Raw genomic sequence first — 21,252 nt, 5'->3', positions numbered from 1 at the left:
ATATGAGAAGAATATGAATTATTATAAAAATACATTTATTATAATAAGATGTATATCTGTAATGTAACCTTTTTTTCATCTACAATGCCTGACTATATCCATAATGAATTTTCTCATATACTTGATCTTTATGCATATGATTTTTTTTATTTTTTTTATTTTGATTTTCTGGAACTATCTTTTAGGGTATAATTCACAGGTTTTCACTGAGATCTCACGAGCATAGTGTAGTGATGAATACAAAATATGATCCAGACCAGATTAAGTGGGACTGGATAGCCAACAACTTGTATTATTCAGACAAAAGTGGAAGTATCTGGGCATGTAAAGAAAACATTGGCCATTGCACACTTTTGATTTCAGTTCGTATGAATATCAATGGTCTTGCATTGGTTCCGGAAAAGGGGTAAGCTGGATGTTTGTTTTAATTTTGAATAAATTTTTTAATGCTGATAAATCCATTGCCTGTGAGAACAGGGAATGTGACTTTAATATTGTTGAAATGTTGTGATGAAGGGAGGGATTATGTGATAAATTACTATTGGCAACATGATGCAATGAAGCAAAACTTAAATACAGCACCAGCCAAAATAAAAAAAAAAATAAATAAATAAATAAAAAAAAATTACCCACTTCATTTGCCCATTCCTACCAATTTGTTCTCACCTTTAAATTTATTCAAACTACCCACTTCCACAACACTGGCTGAAGTTCATTCCAACAATGACTCTTTGGTTGAATGCAAATTTCTGTACATCTGTTCTTTAAATTTCAATTACTTACAGTGTAATCTGAGAAAGAGTGATGTCATCAATATTTAGTCTACTTAATGCTTTTAAAGTATCATATACTTCAGTCACCACACAGATGCCTAATCTGCAGAGATTTCAATTTACAAAACCCTGATATACTTTTGTGCCCTCCCCCCCACCAAATTATCTTATTGCTCTTCTCTATACCTTTTCCAACAGATGTGTCCCTTGTAAAAAATATTTCTAACCTGTATGAATTATTCCAGATGGGGGCACTTGTCCATTGCCTCATATAATAGGATAATCACTTTTTTCTGCTTTCAAAGCTTCATTATTATCTGCAAAGTTTCATTATTTGAATTATCTTAATTTTGACACCATGTCAGTTTCATTAAAGAAAACCGGAAATAGAAGAAGCGCCAACCCCTGAGAACTCCACATCTAATCTTAAAAAATATAGTGTAACCATTAATTGTAATCCTTGGCTTCCTGTCATGTAGCTGACTTGCAACCACCTAATGATCTTACCCATGATACCAATATATTCCAGAATATATAGAATACTGTCATGTAGCACCAAGTCATATGCTTTGCTAAATTCAAAACAATGTCTGTCATTTCTTGCAACTGATAAGACATTATTATATACACTGGTGTGCAAAACTTAAGGACAAACAATATTTCTAAAGGTTAGTTAAACAAGACTCCTTTAACAAAAAAAATGTTATATTCCCTTGAGAATACAATTTCCAGATATCTACACTGAGTGGCTACTTTAAGTACACCTACCTAATAGCAAGTAGGGTCCTCTTTTAGTCCCCAAACAATGGATTGATCATAGCATGGACTCAACGATAATTCAAAAAAGTGCCATAAATGTGCTGCTAATCGGTGTTAATTCAGTTGTTTCTCAGTTGTTGGATGGTTGTGGATTTCTACTCTGAAGAGCTAGTTCCACCACATCCCAACTGAACTAAGATGTGGGGAGGCCACTGCAGTATGCTAAATTCACTCTTAATGTTCCCAGAATGAGTTCTCTACAGTTTTGGCCTTGTGATATGGACATTATCCTGTTGGAAGAACCCAGTTGCAAATAGATGTACTGCTAGCATGAGGTTGCAAATAGATATACTACTAGCTGCATAGTTATGCCTCATCCAGTGGCATTGGGGGGCTCCAGCTTGAAAGGGGCCTGTGAAATTTGGAAGAAATTTCTCAAGACAATTAATGAATTTCATTAAAAACGAGCAATTTTTTTAATTAAATGTAACACATTCTTATCAACCTGGCAACTGGCCACCCGAGTATTTAGACTGATGCCATGCTTACAGAAATATTAATAAATAAAAGATCGTGGTTAAATATTCAGCAAAAGCAGTGTCAAATATAAATATACATGGCAGTCTGACTTTATTCATGTGTTCGTGAATTTATTTTACATTTTTTGTTTGTGTGCATGTACTGAGATTGTTGTCGGAAGGCAATGTTTTTTGTACAATACACAAATTTGTCACAACAGTCTAGCTTGTGTAGCTTTGGCCAGTGTTGTTGTTTTAGTGCCTTTTGTGATAATTTGATGGTTTTTTAAAATTTTTTTATCTGAAACAAAAAAACTAAAAGGACTACGAATGAGTATTACTATGCTAACCAGAAACACAGCTCAATTATAGATCCCCTGATCCCTTGCGTATATTTATGACATTCTGAAACTGATCAGTGCACTGGGAGGAACCCTTGTTGTAATTAGTGTTTAACCCGTGGTATTTGGAGAGTGGATTAAACACTGACCAGGCAAAATGAAGTGTCTACTTCAGACAGAAGTAGATGCTTTTCTATACAGCCAGCAGGACCCAGACTTTGTCACTGGCCATAAATACACTGGTGTGCAAAACTTAAGGACAAACACTATTTCTAAAGGTTACAACCACAAAATGTTTACTTAAGGTACTCTTTACTGATGAGAGTAGATTGTCTCAGCAGCAATTCTGGACGTCAGCTAATCTGGTGAGAGGTTGGCACATGCGGTATCACCCCACAAACATCACTGAAAGCGATCGATATGGCGGGGTTGAGGTGTTCTCGTCTGGGAAGGTGTTATCTTGGATGGATATATACAACTTCAGATACTGTAAGGCGGTACTATAACCAGTGCACGCTACTGTACTGAAGTAATCCTTCACCATGTGCTTCTATTCCGAGGTGTCATTGGCCCTGAGTTTGTGTTTATGGTTGATAACGGCACACCCCATTACACTGCAGCTGTGATATGCTTTTGGAAAGTGAAGACATTGTTCGTATGGATTGGCCTGCCCGTTCTACCGATCTAAATCCCATCAAACACATATGGGATGTTCTGGGGAGACACCTAGCAGCACGTCCACACCCACCAGAAAATGTTCACCAGCTGAAGATGGCACTGACAGAGGAATGGACGATGTTACTGCAAAAACTTATCAACAAAATTGTTCTAAGTATGGACAAGCAATGCAAAGCCTGCATCGACATTAGGGGTGGCCATCTCCCCTACTGAGGACCACCTCTTCCCTTTGTTCCATCTTTGGCAGTGATGCGTCTGTATCATGGCAGCCAGTGTTATGTTGCCATTTTTGAATAAAGTCCCTCTGTACCATTTTGTTTCTGTTGTGTCAGTGTTGTTTCCTTCATTTCTGTACCTCACGAGGTTCCTTTGGTATGCTTTTCCCATATCCAGGCCACTCCTGTGAGAAGCTGCAGGTGAAAACCTGACTGGTCCTTAAATTTTGCATACCAGTGTAATACATTTTATAACCCTTTATATGTATCTGTTCTATTTTCGTTTGTGGTGGGAAAATTTGTTGCAAAGTTAGTTACTCGGAGTAACTTGGAAAATGAAACCAAAAAAATTCAGCCAAGCACAGATTTTCATTTGCTTTATTGGCAGAGAAAGAAAGTTCTGCAGCTGTTATTCAAGCATCACATACTATTATTCTACATTTTTATGTTTCTCAGAGTATGAAAAACACTGTCAACCATTCTTTTCTAACTTGTGGTAGAAAGGGAAGATGTAAATTTATTATTCTGGTTTACATGATGGATCATTCACAAATTATAAATGACATTGGCGATTGTCAAACATTGTCCAGTTTTGATACTAATGTGTTACTCATTGCTGTAGATTTATTTAATTTTTTTTTTACTATTCTTTACATTTTGTTACAATTTGGCAGAACGATTTGAAATTTTATTATGCTGGTGTCAAATTTTTTTTTTATTGAAAATTTGTTGATCTCTCATTTAGAGATCAGAGAAAGATATATGAATTTCAAAAAGTTATTTGTCTTGTCAATGCACCTGTGAATAGAGAAGTAAGCATTGATTAGCTTTATGTGCACAGTGTAATGCCAACTTTGTAGTGATTCTGTAATAAGTTATTTTATTATTCCATGTAACTGAATTTATTATTCTAGTTTTCATAAGTTTACATGATGGACCATTCACAAATTATGAATGATCTATATCATCATCAAATGTATAGTTTGTGATACTAATATATGTTAAGGTGAAATTGTTATTCATTGCTGTACATTTATTTTATTTATTTTTTTTTACTATTCTTTGCATTTTGCCAGTTTCACACAAGTATTTGTAATTTTATTACTCTGATGTCAGTAATTTTTTTTATTGAAAATTGATGTTGGATCATTTACAGATCAGAGAATGATATTATAATATGAATTTCCACCAATCACTCAACTTACTTTCTTTGAAATTCAACTTTCTGTAGTCTAACTTTCCTAGTATACTCGTAGAGGGTCGCTTTATGCTCATTTGGCTTTTTGAATTACTGGAGCATCCTGCCCAAAACAGAGATGCAGTAACTTAAAGCATTTCTGCATGCAAATCACTGCCGTCTTTGTTGGTGATGATTCAATTACCTTGAGTAGGTAACTTTTTTTTTTTTCTGCTTGAGAATTTTCATATTAAACTGTAATTTTGCCCCTTCATTATTTTTTTGATCATGAAAATGATCAAAAAATAGATTCAACACTAAAATATATTCAATGGCTTAAAGACCCTACATAAAAGAACTGACTCTGCAAATTAGATGGTGATTATTTAAAATACTTTTGTAAATATTGTAAATGCACACTGACAGCTAAATTTAGTTATATTGAAAGGCATCTTAATACAAATAAGCACAAGAAAGCCAAAGAGCCCTTATGTTTTCAGCATCAGAGAGTATTGCCATTCAAGAAAATTGGCAATACAGAAGGTGCAAAGGCAGAAAGTAGTATTGCATTTTTTATAGCTGTGCATTGTGCAATAAGGTAGGTGATCATTTGAGTGACCTTTGTAAATTTTATTTTTCAGACAGCAGGGAATGTAAGGACTTCAAACTGCGAAGAACAAAATGTACTTTAATAATATACAATGCTATAGCACCACATGCAAGAAAATTTTTACTAATTTGTCTGTCACCTTATAATTTCTTTTTAGAGTGGGGAAACAAACAAAATAAACAAGCACACCAAGTGGGTAAAAGGAAGAGGAAAAGAGTCTGCAGAAGCACTAAAAAAGAATTAAAGAAAATTCTAAAGTTGTCTTCTTTCTTCCCTGGGAGCAATGTGAGCTCTTCTATTACTACACCAACCAACAGAAATAACAGCATCAACATAAAGTTCAGTATCTGCAACATCTTTGCCAGCACAAACTACAGGTATAGAAGTAAAAAACCAAACTAGTTAGTGAACAATATCCAAGTGACATTGCTAATTATTCAGATATAATAACAATGGATATGAAGAGATTTATCTTACATCATGGACTTTGTAGACCTGACAGCCTGTTCCCAAAAAATTACGCTAATAGGTTGTTTTCAGAAAGGTATTACAAAACAATAAACAAATCATGTCTTAAAATGAACAGATTTTGGTTGCATTATTATTTGCCCTACTTTATGCCATCACTTTGCACCATCATGGTACGTGGTGTTACTGAATGAATATTCCATTTCATGAATGTGCGGGTGTACCTAAAAAGGGAAGAAAACTCTTTATTGAATCTGCATTCATTTTCTCCATGATTTTCTCTGCCACTAGAGTCAAACTGGTTGGTTTACACACTCACCCACTCACTCACTCACTCACTCCCTTCCTTATGGAATGGTGGAAAGTTGATGCATATTGGAACTTTTGAATACTTATGTTTATTCAACAAGGACTTCCTAATTCATTTCACAAATATATGTGATCTTAATTCTAATCTCAATGATGTCCATTTCCACTTGCAGTCTGCCAAACCCCTTGTACTTTTTCTGACAGAATCTCAGTTATCGGTTGATTCAACTACTGCTCATCTCAGATGCCCAAATTATTCGCAGTATGATACCTTTCTCCTCAAAGGTGGTACTTGTGCATATGTCCGTTCTGATATTCCCTGTCAGAGACTTGGCAATTTGGAATCTCTCTCTTTGATCTTCTCTGGCTCAAAATCTCTCTACCTCATTGTGTCAAATTCATCTGTTGTCTCTACTGTTCTCCCAACTCCACTAATCACTTGGAGCTCTTTGACTTACTCTCTTTGCAACTTGACTTTCTCCAGTCCAACTTTCCTAACAGTGAGGTAATTTTCCTTGGTGATTTTAAAGTTCACAACTCCAGCTGGCTTCCGTTTTCTAGTCACACCGACCCAGCAGGTCGAGATGCTGAGGCTTTTGCCATTACTAATGACCTAGCACAGATTGTTCATTTACCTACAAGAATACCGGACAATCCTAATCATACAGCCAATACGCTTGATCTTTTTCTCACAAACAACCCTTCTAGTACACGGTCGAAGTGAGAGGTCCTTTAGGCACTTCAGATCACAACTTGGTGATCGTCTCTTCTCCAATGGAACCTTTATCTCATGGCTATTCCCAACCTCGTGTTGTTTGGCATTACAAGAATGCAAAATGGGATGACCTGCGAGACTTCTTTTCCTTGGTCGGATTACTGTTTCAAAACTTCTGATGTCAATGTTTGCTCAGATCGAGTCAGTGAAATTATTCTTGCAGGAATGGAATCCTTTATCCCACACTCCACTTTAAAATCTCATCCCTTATCTAAACCTTGGTTTTCCAATAAATGTGCTAAGGCTGTTCAAGAGAAGAATGTTGCATATTGTAATTGGCTTGTTTCTAATTCTTCAGTTTCATTTTCTGCCTACACTAAAGCTCGCAACAATTGTAAAGCAGTTATTAATCAGTCCAAACTAGAGTTTGGACAGGCTAAGAGTAGAAAACTTGCTTCTTGCCCTAATGGTAGCTGAGCATTCTGGTCTCTTGCCAAAGCTATTGGCCGCAACTTTTGCCCATCTCTGCTCCCACCTCTGTCCAAACCAGATGGTTCTGTTGTCACTTCAGCCAAGGATAAAGCTGACCTGCTAGCATCCCATTTTTCTTCCAGCTCATGTATTTATGATCTTGGTAAAACACCTCCCACCATTCCCAACACGCTCCATTCAATGCCTCCTGTGGTCTTCCATCAAAAGGATATCAGAAGGATTTTGATGAATCTTGATGCTGAGAAAGCTCCAGGTCTCAATGGTATTTCTCCACTTGTTCTCAAAACCTGTGCTCCTGAACTTACTCCTATTCTTTGCCGCTTTTTTTCCCTTTCTTATTCCAAAAGTGTTTTTCCTTCTGCTTGGAAATTTGCTCATATCCAGCCAGTTCCCAAAAAGGGTGACAAATCCCTCCCATCCAATTATCGTCCCATTGCAATTACTTCTACTCTTTCTAAAGTAATGGAGATATCAATTAACCGCCAACTCTTAAACTACCTAGAAATCTTCCGTCTGATCAACGATCGCCAGTATGGATTCCGTCAATGTCGATCCACTGGTGATATTCTGGCTTATGTTACCCATTTATGGACTAATTCAATGGAAAGGTTCGGTGAAACACAAGTAGTTGCTCTTGACATCTCAAAGGCTTTTGATCGTGTTTAGCATAAAGGTCTTCTAAACAAACTTCCATCTTATAGTTTGCCAACTGTTTTTAGTAATTGGTTATCCAGTTTTCTCTCTGATCACTCACTGAGGGTGATGGTAGATGGCTCTCTGTCTTCTAACTTTTCCACTAATGCTGGTATCCCCCAAGGTTCTGTTCTTTCCCCCACTCTATTCCTTTTGTATATCAATGACCTTCTTCCATTGACTGGAAATCCTATCCATAGTTTTGCTGATGATAGCACATTGCATTCAACTTTCCATTTTGAGAAACCTTGTCCTGCTCAATCAGCTTCAACTTCTCAAAAATCTGCTACCAATTCCTTAAATGCCGATCTTCAGGTAATTCTCCAGTGGGGCAAAGACAACTTAGTTGATTTCAACCCTTCTAAAACTCAGTCTTGTCTTATATCTCGCAAAAAGGATTCTTCTGCTCCTATGCTTATCTTTAGTGACACTCCAATTTCTAGGCAAAATGATATATCCCTTTTGGGATTATCCTGACTTCTAATCTCTCTTGGCCCAAGCACATTACAAATATTGCTTCCTCTGCATCTAAAAAACTTGGTTTTCTCTATCGCTCTAGGCGTTACTTTTCTTCCAAACAGCTGCTCACTCTGTATAAATCGCAAATCTGCCCTACTATAGAATATTGTTCCAATCTGGGGTGGTGCCCCCAAAACCTCTCTCAGGCTTCTTGATTCCATTCAGGTTAATTAATGATTCATCTCTAACAGAGTCTCTCCACTCGCTTTCTCATAGACGTACTGTTTCTGCTGCATGCCTCTTCTACAGATACTTCCATGGGCACTGTTCTTCTGAACTGGCTTCTATAATTCCCGCCCTCTCTTTCAAAACGGTCCAAACATGTGCCACCACCAACCAACATCCATTTACTGTCCAACTCCAAACCAACAAAACCAACTTTTCATCTTCCTCATTTATTCATTCAACTGCCGTTTTCTGGAACAACCTTCCTTCATACGTATTTCCTGAAAATTACAATCTACAGAAGTTCAAGTCCAATGTCAAAAATATCGTCTTTCGTCTTCTCAACCTCCAACCCAAGCACGGTACTAAGTACTATAGGTTCTAATACCTCTCGTTTTTGGGGTTCACATCAAAAAAAAAAAAAAAAAAAAAAAAAACTTATTTTTTTTGTTCATATATCAACTCAAATATAAAAACTAAATTTATTGCCTTCAGAAGACAATGTTTATTGAAAGTGTTAGTAACTAAAATACATCACTATTATCCTTTAACAATTTTATTTAAACTTATTCACATGTTTTAGGATTAAATGCATTTGTTCATTTATGTTTAAGCATGTTGCTGTTGCAAAAAATTGCTTTCATGTGTATGAGACTGTAGTATTCATGAATTGCAAGAGAGTAGAGAAAGGAATAGGAATGAAGAGTTAATTGTGGTGCTCTATTGTATCTAAAAAGAAAAAATATCATTTTATATCACAATGAAAATGAAATAATTAGTATACTGGATAAGAATATATCCGGTATAATGAATATATCCATAGTTGAACATATACATACGTTCTTACATGGATAGATTCCAAGAAAGATAAATACACATTGTTAAGACAAACTGAAAAAGACATTGAATTTTTTTAATCTGAGAGAAACTGTCAGCATAGTATCTGAACTATTGTGGTCTATAAAATAACTATTCAAATAGAAAAACATTTAACACTTGTTTTCGGAACTTAGTTAAAAGGAAATTAAGTGTCCTTTAAAATACTGATAAAAAAAGTGCTAATTAAAAAAAAAAAAAAAAAAAAGCAACCAATGCATGCTAAGAACAACAGATTTAGCCTTATGTTTCTCAACTGCAGAATTTACCAATCCTATCTAGGCAAGATCTTGCCACGCTACAAAGTACTAAACCAGACTTTCACACTAGTGACCAGATGCCCCCAAACAATGCCCAGTTTAACAACCTTTACATACTGGTGGGGATTGTCCCCTTCCTCTATCAGAAGAAATGTTAGCAGCACAAAAGAACCAAACAGCTACTTGATCCCAGATATCCACTCTATGGCCAGCAACCAACTCAACGTAGTTGCTCTTCCTGCAGAAGCTTCCTGCACAAGACAACACCACCACTTTCCTTTCCTCTCCTCCTGATAGTACCAGATTAAGACTAAGCAAGACTCTGTTGCCAGACAGCATCCCAACAGACTTATCAGTATCCCACTATCTGAGGCACTTTTGCCTGGAACTGATTTAAACTGGCCCACATGGAAAAGCTTGAACAGACTTCAGACCCTTACTGGAAGATCTGAATTTAATCTGATCCACTAGTGCTACTCAGATGGCCCCATAGAATGTGACTGCAATGTTATCCAACCTGGAACATTTGTTAGACTGTCCTTTGCCTGGTATACCATTCTCCACAGAGGACCTTGCTTCCTGTTCTGACAATGCCATGCCATTTGTGTGTTATTAGACAAATATTTAACATAAACTCATATGCTAAATATTTAACTAATTTTTAACATTTTGTATGTGTTTATGTATGTATATTTCATACTTTGCAAGTCTGCAATATTTGAATTTTTGTTTCAACATTTCTTAAAACATGTTTCCTTTTATAAAAATAAACAATAGCTAACCAGCCATTGTTTATTATTGTTACTGTTTGATTACTGTATGACCTGTGTGCCTATGGTCTTATATTTCTTGGACTAAAAATAAATTATTCCAGCTAAAAATAAATCACTGTTATGAAAACCAAACAAGCATTTTACATGTAGGTCCAAATACCTAAAATATTTGATTTTTTTTTTAAGTGTTAATTTTTATACTGAATTGCAGTATAATTTTTTTAATTAAATATTTTTTGAAAGGATTTTAAAGTATGCAAGTTTTATTTTAAATGAAAGCTGTTTAATAAGTGATTGTGCTATAATAATTTTGAAAATTTTCAGAAGTGTTGGTATGTTATGAATAAACATGGCTTTTACACATGCTCAGCAGGCTTGCTGTAAATCATTTTTAGTTAAAAAAAAAAATAATAAAATAAATAAATAAATAATAATAAAAAATGATCTACACTGAAATGAAAAGATTTATTCATTATATTCTTAGATAGTAAGAACCAGAGCTCTAATGCTCAATATGTTCTACATTGATATCAATATTTGTAAAATAATAAGAGAAGTTTACCTCGATATAGTAAGAAGAACACTCCCGTAAGATACTCTCCAGAAATTAAAACGAAAAAATCGAAAATCTTACATTAGAGTAACAAATAATTAAAAATCAATTTAACATAATAGAAAATAAGAAAATTAAAAGAATTTAATGAAAAATTGCAAAACGATTTTCCTTCCTGAAGCTGACAATGCTTTTCGACCATATGTCGTGATCACAGGAATGAAAATTACCAAATAGGGATGAGCATGAAGCTTAAATAGGGATTATTTATCTTCATGCATGTGCGTAAAACCCCGCAAGTCGGAGATCAGATATGGCCAGCAAACATTAACAGAATTCTCGTGTAATTTAATTTCTACGGTTTCTGCAATTAATAGTGACAACATGCAGCCTCAGTTCATACTTCTCGTTCAGCAGTGTCAGAATTAGCCTCTCACACTGTTAACGAAAAACACTTATTTAACGAGGCCAAAATACTTAGTGTCCAATGTAATTATACGCGACTATTAATTGTAGAAACCATAGAAATTAAACTACATGAGAATTCTGTTAATATTCACCAGCCATATCTGATCTCTGATTCATGGGGTTTTACGCACATGCATGAAAACAAATAATCCCTATTTAAGTTTCATGCTCAGCCCCTATTCAGTATTTTTCATTCCTGTGATCACGACATATGATCAAAGCGTTGTCAGCTTCAGGAAGGAAAATCGTTTTGCAATTTTTTTGTTAAATTCTTAATTTTCTTATACTTTTTGCATTAATTGCATTAAATTGATTTTTAATTATTTGTTACTCTAATGTAAGATTTGTTTTTTTTTTTTTTTTTCATTTTAATTTCTGTAGAGTATCATACGGAAGTGCTCTACATACTATATTGATGTAAACTTCTTATTATTTTACAAATATTATATCCTTAGATAAATCAATCTTAAAGTGCTGCTTATGCATCTTTTTAGGTATATGTTTTGGAGCACATGGAGTGAAATATTGATGAAGGATGCATCCATCAAAAGTATTCATCAAGGATGCATCGAAAGAAGTGAAATGAATGGGTTACAGAGACAAATCATTGTTTCCAAAAAGGTTTACTGGCCAAGCGCTCTCACCATTGACCATCTTCTTCAGAAGATATACTGGGCAGACATCAGACTTAATATAATAGAGCAAACAGATTTCTATGGACAAAAAAGGTATTTTTGATGAAATAAAGTTCAGTTTATTATAAGAAATCGTTCTGTTAACTGTTGCCTCTTAAGTGTAAATTTTGCTATTAAAGAAATGCGACGGATAAAATGTACATATTTTATCTGTCAATAAAATATGTATGTTTTATGGATAGGTTATTGGGTGACTTTCTGTTAGGCTTATGAAAATATGGAATCAGTCAGGTGCTACTTTTTAAATTTTTTTTTAATTTAATTTGTAAATAAAATCAGATCTTCCTACCTTTGCCCACCAATACAGTAATTTCTGTTTCCATTTCGATGTGCTATGAATTTGAAAAATTAATTTTTTAGTTGGCATTTAACAGATGAAAATGAATTCATCTATCTTGAAACTGTCTAATCTTGTCATAGAGCAGGGGTGCTCAAACCATGGCCCGTGGGCCACTTGTGGCCTGCTGGATGACTCTTAATTGTGATCTGCAAACACAACGAAGTTTTCAAAAAATATTTTAAAAATATATATATAATAGCGCAAAATGGAATGTAGCAACTCCTGTGCCAAATATAGCTTAAGCAAGAAAGCTCAGCTTCTCAACGGTTGTGCACAAGTGGCACTGCTAGATTTTTGCATACTTTCTAGTTCTAGTGTTTACCAGAAAAATATTCTTGAGTCTCTGGACCGTTCTAGAAACTGTAAAGGTATATATTTACTTGCGCTTGCATGAATTTTAGTCATTCAGTCAGTTAGAATTCGATCTTGCGACACGCTCCTTCCGTACTTTCAATTATTAACGACTAATATTAATAATTCTTTAGTTTTTATTACGTTGTTTGAGCATTTTAAAAATAAAGCTAAGTGAATTTAATCATTTAGCAAAGTTTTAATTACTTTTGTTAAATTAAAATGTAATAAGATGCCCAAGTAAATTCAAAATGGCAGGTGCCAGCAAAAAATGTTTACAGTGAAGTTTTTCTCAATTTCAATGAAAAATGGATGATTTATACTTTGTGGAAACTGATGGAAAGCCTGTTTGTTTAATATGTCAGGAATCAATATATCCGCTGTCAAGGAATACAGTTTGAAAAGACATTATGACACGAAACATGCAGCCAAGTTAGTCAGTCTCCAGGGTCAGGTATGCATAGACAAACTGAACCTTCTCAAAAAAATCATTAAAATCAAAAACAATCACTTTTTAAGAAAGTATTCTAGGATGCTGAGAGTTATGTTAAAGCTAGTTATATCATTGCTCAAAAAATTGCCAAAACCCAAACAAAGCTGATGCCTTCAAAAAGATAAGCTTGTCTTGAATGACTATTACTAGGAGAATAGAAGAACTGGCATTGAATTTTGAGGCATTGAATGTAAAATTTGCATGCAAAGGTGCTAGCATGCAAATTTTATTCATTGGCATTGGATGAAAGTATAGATTTAACTGATACAGCTCAGTTGGCTATTTTTATTTGTGGGATTGATGACGAACTTAGTTTTTGAAGAACTGTTGGCTTAATGTCCCTTGAAAGGAACCACAGAGGGAACAGACATTCTGGAAGCTATGAAAACTACTCTTTCTGGATATCACCTCAGTTTGAAAAACCTCGCAGGGTTGGCGACAGATGGAGCCCCAGCTATATGGTTGAAACAAAAGCGGGATTGGCAGCACTTATAAAAAAAAAAAAAAAAAAAAAAAAAACAAGAAATAGATACTAGCAAATTTATCAGCTACCATTGCATCATTCACCAGGAAATTGTGTGTGTGTCAAATCTCTTGGTTTTGAAAATTTCATGAAAGTTATCACAGACATTGTGAATTTCATCCAAGTGAAGGGTTTGAAACATCGACAGTTTCAAAATTTTGTACAGACGGAATGGTATGCTGATCATGGCGACGTTGTCTACTTCTCCGACATGCGATGGTTAAGCCATTCAAAAGTGCTTAAAAAGATTTTTGAGTTGAAAGATACCATCCAAATATTCATGATAGCAAAAGGCAAGCCAGTATCAGAGTTAGACAATCCAAAGTGATTGGCCAACTTTGCCTTCCTTACAGGCATTTCTTCTTCTCATTTGAATGAGTTAACTTTGAAGCTCCAGTCAAAAGATCAACTGGTACATGGCCTGTTTAATTAAATTAGAACTAAGTGCCAACTTCAAGACCAGAATTTAACTCCTTTCCAAGGAATGGTGAAATTGCAGTATGCAAAATATGCTCCTCAATATGTGGCTGCAATCTCAACTCCAGACAGAGTTAGTTTCTAAGATTTTCATGCTCAAAGGACCCTGAATGTGGTAACTAACCCCTTCTCTGTGATTGTGATGGAGACTCCAGGGGACTTCCAAATGGAAATCATTGACCTTCAATGTGACTCAGACCTGACAATCTAATTTGATGAAGTGTCTCCTAGAATTTTATCAAAAATATGTTGAAAAGGGAAAATTGGTCAATTTGAGAATGTATGTGGCAAGAATCTTCTCCCTCTTCAGAAGCTCCACGTCAATTGAGTTAGTGACATAAGCACTGGAAAAGGGAAAATAGGAGTATGTTGTAGGCCTAATGGCTCTGAGTACAACAAACAGTTGTGCAGAGAAATAGTGGGCCAGTAAATCAATGTCTTCTTATGGGAGATTTTAGCTTTCCAGATATTGACTAGAACTTGTGGATTGGTCACTCGCAAGCTAGCAAGATTGTTTTATACCGCAACGTGTTAGAGGTGCAACCAGAGGGAGTAATACTCGTGATCTGATTATCAGCAGATCAGGTATTCATGCATTAAAAATTTGCAGATAAAGGAACCACTAGGTGACAGTGATCGGTGTACTGATATGGTATTTACTTAAAGATGTAACTACCATCAAGGGTAAAGGGAAGGGTTTTGCTTTTGTAAAGGTGACTACAGTGGTCTCAGACTTTTAAATTCTGTACAGTGGGATCAACTGATAAGGTTACCAATTGTGAATTCTAAATGAGAAGCCTTCAGGGACTTAATCTTGGAGGCTACAACTCTTTTCATACCAACTAAGAAATACTGTTCAAGGTTCAGGCCTAAATGGATGTCAGATGAATTAATGAGGCTCATTGCAGAGAAGAAAAATGCATGGGATGCATATAAATTATCAGGTGACATAGAAGCCTGCTGCAGATATAAGCAAGTCTGTAATCAGACTTGAAGAGTTGTTTACTTATGTAAACAACTTTTTAAGAAGGAAAGGGATGAATCAGATTGGACCACTTAACACAGATGGGTTGACTGTTGATGATCATGCTCAGGTTGCTGATAAACTGAATGAGTATTTTGCATCTACATTCACACATGAGGAGTTATTCAATGAGGAGAATGCCAGACGTTTATCAAACTAACAGGGGGCTAAGTGATTTTGTAATAACTGAGAGAAAATTGGAGGAGAAATTGTTGAAGTTAATATAAGGAAGGCAGCTCGGGTGGACAGGATCTATCCAGTTAACCCTTTCCTATAATTATGGGAGATTCCTTGGACTTGGGGGAGATTCTCATGGACTGGAGGTGTGCAAATGTATCACTAATTCACAAATGAGGTTCAAAAGGTGACACAAGTTACTATAGACCTATTAGTTTACTTGTGTTCCGAGGAAAATAATGGAATTGCTGGTTAAAGAAGCATTACAGGATCATCTAGACAAGACTGCAGTATTAGTTAAGACACAGCATAGGTTTATTAAAGGGAGGTCTGACCAATTTGATTGGATACTATGATATGGTCACAAAGGAACCAAATGTCAAAAATAATTTTGATGTCATATACCATACTTGGATTTCAGGAAAGCTTTTGATACTGTTGCACATGGAAGACTGCTGTACAAATTGGAGAGGTATGGAATTAAGGGTAAGTTGCTACAATGGATAAAGGGATGGTTGAGTGGGAGATGACAGAATGGTAATCAATGGACACTGCTCTTCGTTGACAAATGATATTAGTGGAGTTCCCCAGGGTTCGGTGCTGGGCCCATTGTTTTGTGTATTCATCAATGATATTGATGAAGGTATATCAGGATTAATATCCAAGTTTGCAGATGATACAAAGGTTGGCAGGGTTGTTAAAGACAGTATACTACTGCAACTGGATCTAGACAAGTTGGGCAAATGAGCTGAGAAGTGGAAACTGAAGTTTAACATTGACAAATGCAAAGTACTGCATACAGGTAGCAATAACCGAAGAGAAACGTACCAACTGGGTGGTACTACACTCAGGGAAGTTGAAAGTGAAAAATACCTGGGGGTGAAAAATACCTGCAGCCAAATATGAAGTTCGCTGAGCAGTGCAGATGGGACCCAGGGCAGATCATGGAGTCTTGTCAATGATATATAGGAATTTTGCTAGTAGGGACTGGAAGGTGATTATACTCCTATACAAGGCAATGGTCAAGCCACACCTAGAGTACTGTGTACATGTCTAGAGGCCTCATTTTAGGAAGGATGTAGAGTTGCTAGAACGAATACAAAGAAGGGCAACAAGATTGGTGAGGGGAACAAAGGGGTGCTCTTACCAAGAAAGGCTAAAGTTCTGCAAATTGCAGTGCCTGGAGAGTAGGCACCTGCGAGGTGATCTGATTGAGGTGCATAAGGCCTTGAATGAGTTGAGCAAGTTGAATGTTGATGGGATTCTTCCTCTAGCTCAGATTAAGAACCTGAGGAGGACATAGATTCAAATTAAGGAAAGATAGTTGTAGAATGGATGTGTGGAAGTTTGCTTTTAGCCTGCGGGTGGTTGATTGGAACAGACTTCCATCTTTTGTTGTGGAAGTTGATAGCCTAAATAAATTTAAGGCTGAGCTGGACAGGCATTTGAAACGAATGGAGGGGTGAAATGGGAGGGGGTTTGCCTTTTTTTTGGCTGGTCATGGAATTTTGTCAATGATATATAGGAATTTTGCTAGCAGAGACAAGGAGGTGATTATTCCTTTGTACAAGGCAGTGGTCAGGCCACACCTTGAGTACTGTGTAAAGGTTCTGGTGAACCCTTCCCCATCTCTTTCATCATGCAGTATGACTGATGACTTTTGAGTTTATAATGGTGAGACCCACTCTTCCTTCCATTTCGATGGTACAGCTGTAAAATGGTGTTCGCAGGCTGGCCGCTAGTTAGCACACCGGACCGAACCTATTGGTAACTCTTTAGGAGGCTTCTGGATCAGCTAGTGCATAATCTTGCTACCTCTACTCTGTCAGATAGTGACTGGAGGGAGTCAGAGTAGAGTGTATGCAGGGGGCATTGTCAAGGCCATGTTATGTCAAAGGATCTGGGTATATTCTTACCATGTGATGCCATATCCAAAAATTTATTATCTCATATAGCTTGTCCCCCCCCCCCCCCACATTTTCTTACTATTGAATACACCATGAATTGTCAAAGTAACAGAGCCAGCAATAGAGGTCCTTGAGGTTGTCACAGACATTCTCTCAGATATGCCAGACAAGCTGTTCTTGCTACCTGGGAGTCTAAAACGCTGATGGAACTGATATTCAGGTGACACTCAAGTCAAAGTGGACCCAATTTCAGCGAAGTCCGGACGGTCTATGACAGCCAAATCCTCTGCTTGCACCTTCATAATGGTGGGACTGTTAGTAATCCTGGGTATAACCTTCATGCACAAGTACATGGTGGGTGACCACCCAGGTGTGAACCAACGTAAGCAGGGGTCAAGGTGTGGCGCCCACACCACATGGAGGAATGCCGCCCCTCTATGTTACCAGGCAGTACTAGGTGGTCGATGACTCTCATCAACCGGTGAAATACCACCACTTTGCTTATTGGAGGCTTGAAGTGGTGGAACCCATGTTTAGTCTCTAGAGCTAAGTTCCGGACAACCCTTCCCTATCACTTCCATCATGCAGTATGATTGATGATTTTTGAGGTTATGATGAATGTCGTGGCGAGATCCAATATTCCTTACATTTCGAGGGTACAGCTCTAAAACGGTGTTCGCAGGCCGGCCGCTAGTTAGTACACCGGACTGAGCCTATTGGTAACTCTCTAGGAAGCTTCCGGATCAGCTAGTGTATAATCTTACTACCTCTACTCTGCCAGATAGTGACTGGAGGGAGTCCGAGTAGTGTGTATGCGGGGAGCATTGTCGAGGCCACGTTATGTCAAGGATCTGGGTATATTCTTACTACATGTACGCCATATCCAAAAATTTCATTACTTCATACAGCATGTCCCACCCACTTTTTCTTACTATTGAATACACCATGAATTGTCAAAATAATAGAGCAAGCTTATCTGCGAAAAGATCTAAACCTCCCAAGGACTTCTTAATTCATTTCACAAATATACGTGGTCTCAATTCTAATCTCAACGATGTCTATTTCCACTTGCAGTCTTCCAAACCCCATGTACTTTTTCTGACTGAATCTCAGTTATCAGTTGATTCAACTACTGCTCATCTCAGATGTCCAAATTATTTGCTGTATGATTCCTTTCGCCTCAAAGGTGGTACTTGTGCATATGTCCATTCTGATATTCCCTGTCAGAGACTTGGCAATTTGGAATCTCCTCTCTTTGATCTTCTCTGGCTTAAAATCTCTCTACCTCATTGTGTAAAATTCATCTGTTGTCTCTACCGTTCTCCCAACTCCACTAATCACTTGGAGCTCTTTGACTTCCTCTCTTTGCAACTTGACTTTCTCCAGTCCAACTTTCCTAACAGTGAGATAATTTTCCTTGGTGATTTTAACGTTCACAACTCCAGCTGGCTTCCGTTTTCTAGTCACACCGACCCAGCAGGTCGAGATGCTGAGGCTTTTGCAATTACTAATGACCTAGCACAGATTGTTCATTTACCTACAAGAATACCGGACAATCCTAATCATACAGTCAATACGCTTGATCTTTTTCTCACAAACAACCCTTCTAAGTACAAGGTTGAAGTGAGAGGTCCTTTAGGCACTTCAGATCACAACTTGGTGATTGTCTCTTCTCCAATGGAACCTTTATCTCATGGCTATTCCGAACCTCGTATTGTTTGGCATTACAAGAATGCAAAATGGGATGACCTGCGAGACTTCTTTTCTTCTTTTCCTTGGTCTGATTACTGTTTCAAAACTTCTGATGTCAACGTTTGCTCAGATTGTGTCAGTGAAATTATTCTTGCAGGAATGGTATCCTTTATCCCACACTCCACTTTAAAATCTCGTCCTTTATCTAAACCTTGGTTTTCCAATAAATGTGCTAAGGCTGTCCAAGAGAAGAACGTTGCATATCTTAATTGGCTTGTTTCTAATTCTTCAGTTTCATTTTCTGCCTACACCAAAGCTCGCAACAATTGTAAAGCAGTTATTAATCAGTCCAAACTAGAGTTTGAACAGGCTAAGGGTAGACAACTTGCTTCTTGCCCTAATGGTAGCCGAGCATTCTGGTCTCTTGCCAAAGCTATTGGCCGCAACTTTTGCCCATCTCTGCTCCCACCTCTGTCCAAACCAGATGGTTCTGTTGTCACTTCAGCCAAGGATAAAGTTGACCTGCTAGCATCCCATTTTTCTTCGAGCGCATGTATTAATGATCTTGGTAAAACACCTCCCACCATTCCTAACACGCTCCATTCAATGCCTCCTGTGGTCTTCTGTCAAAAGGATTATCAGAAGGATTTTGATGAATCTTGATGCTAAGAAAGCTCCAGGTCCTGATGGTATTCCTCCACTTGTTCCCAAAACCTGTGCTCCTGAACTTACTCCTATTCTTTGCTGCCTTTTTTCACTTTCTTATTCCAAAGGTGTTTTTCCTTCTGCTTGGAAATTTGCTCATATCCAGCCAGTTCCTAAAAAGGGTGACAAATCCCTCCCATCCAATTATCGTCCCATTGCAATTACTTCTACTCTTTCTAAAGTAATGGAGAAATCAATTAACCGCCAACTCTTAAACTACCTAGAAACCTTCCGTCTGATCAACGATCGCCAGTATGGATTCCGTAAGTGTCGATCCACTGGTGATATTCTGTCTTATGTTACCCATTTATGGTCTAATTCAATGGAAAGGTTCGGTGAAACACAAGTAGTTACTCTTGACATCTCAGAGGCTTTTGATCGTGTTTGGCATAAAGGTCTTCTAAGCAAGCTTCCATCTTATGGTTTGCCAACTGTTTTTAGTAATTGGTTATCCAGTTTTCTCTCTTATCACTCACTGAGGGTGATGGTAGATGGCTCTCTGTCTTCTAACTTCTCCACTAATGCCGGTGTCCCCCAAGGTTCAGTTCTTTCCCCCACTCTTTTCCTCTTGTATATCAATGACCTTCTTCCATTGACTGGAAATCCTATCCATAGTTTTGCCGATGATAGCACATTGCATTCGACTTTCCATTTTGAGAAACCTTGTCCAGCTCAATCAGCTTCAAGTTCTCAAAAATCTGCTGCCAATTCCTTAAATGCCGATCTTCAGGTAATTCTCCAGTGGGGCAAAGACAACTTAGTTAATTTCAACCCTTCTAAAACTCAATCTTGTCTTATATCTCGCAAAAAGGATTCTTCTGCTCCTATGCTTATCTTTAGTGGCACTCCGATTTCTAGGCGAAATGATATATCTCTTTTGGGGATTACCCTGACTTCTAATCTCTCTTGGCACAAGCACATTACAAATATTGCTTCCTCTGCATCTAAAAAACTTGGTTTTCTCTTTTGCTCTCGGCGTTACTTTTCTTCCAAACAGCTGCTCACTCTGTATAAATCGCAAATCCGCCCTGCCATGGAATATTGTTCCCACATCTGGGGTGGTGCCCCCAAAACCTCTCTCAGGCTTCTTGATTCCATTCAGAAGAGGGCAGTTAGGTTAATTAATGACTCCTCTCTAACTGAGTCTCTCCACTCGCTTTCTCATAGACGCACTGTTTCTGCTGCATGCCTCTTCTGCAGATACTTCCATGGGCACTGTTCTTCTGAATTCACTTCTATAATTCCCACTCTCTCTTTCAAAACAGTCCGAACACGTGCCGCCACCAGCCAACATCCATTTACTGTCCAAATTCAAACCCACAGAACCAACTTTTCATCTTCCTCATTTATTCATTCAACTGCCGTTTTCTGGAACAACCTTCCTTCATACGTATTTCCTGAAAATTACAATCTACAGAAGTTCAAGTCCAATATCAACAAATATCTTCTTTCGTCTTCTCAACCTCCAACCCAAGCACGGTACTAAGTACTATAGGTTATAATACC

General features: G+C 37.2%; 1 protein-coding gene across 1 annotated transcript in view; it reads left to right on the top strand.

Moving 5' to 3' along the window:
* The window catches only part of LOC150077534 (low-density lipoprotein receptor-related protein 2-like), a 496,886-nt gene that overhangs the window by 405,534 nt on the left and 70,100 nt on the right, over window positions 1-21,252 (top strand). Inside the window, exons 28-29 of the mRNA XM_090385933.1 lie at window positions 186-406; window positions 11,857-12,090. Coding sequence (XP_090242059.1) covers window positions 186-406; window positions 11,857-12,090 — 455 coding nt within the window. The remainder of the gene's footprint in view (window positions 1-185; window positions 407-11,856; window positions 12,091-21,252) is intronic.

This window comes from Mastigoproctus giganteus, chromosome 12 (assembly GCF_048544385.1).
Source record: "Mastigoproctus giganteus isolate SK-2022 chromosome 12, ASM4854438v1, whole genome shotgun sequence".
In the NCBI taxonomy this organism is placed as follows: domain Eukaryota; kingdom Metazoa; phylum Arthropoda; class Arachnida; order Uropygi; family Thelyphonidae; genus Mastigoproctus; species Mastigoproctus giganteus.
Note: the sequence above shows the minus strand (reverse complement) of the source record. Positions and strands in the feature narration are given on the sequence as shown.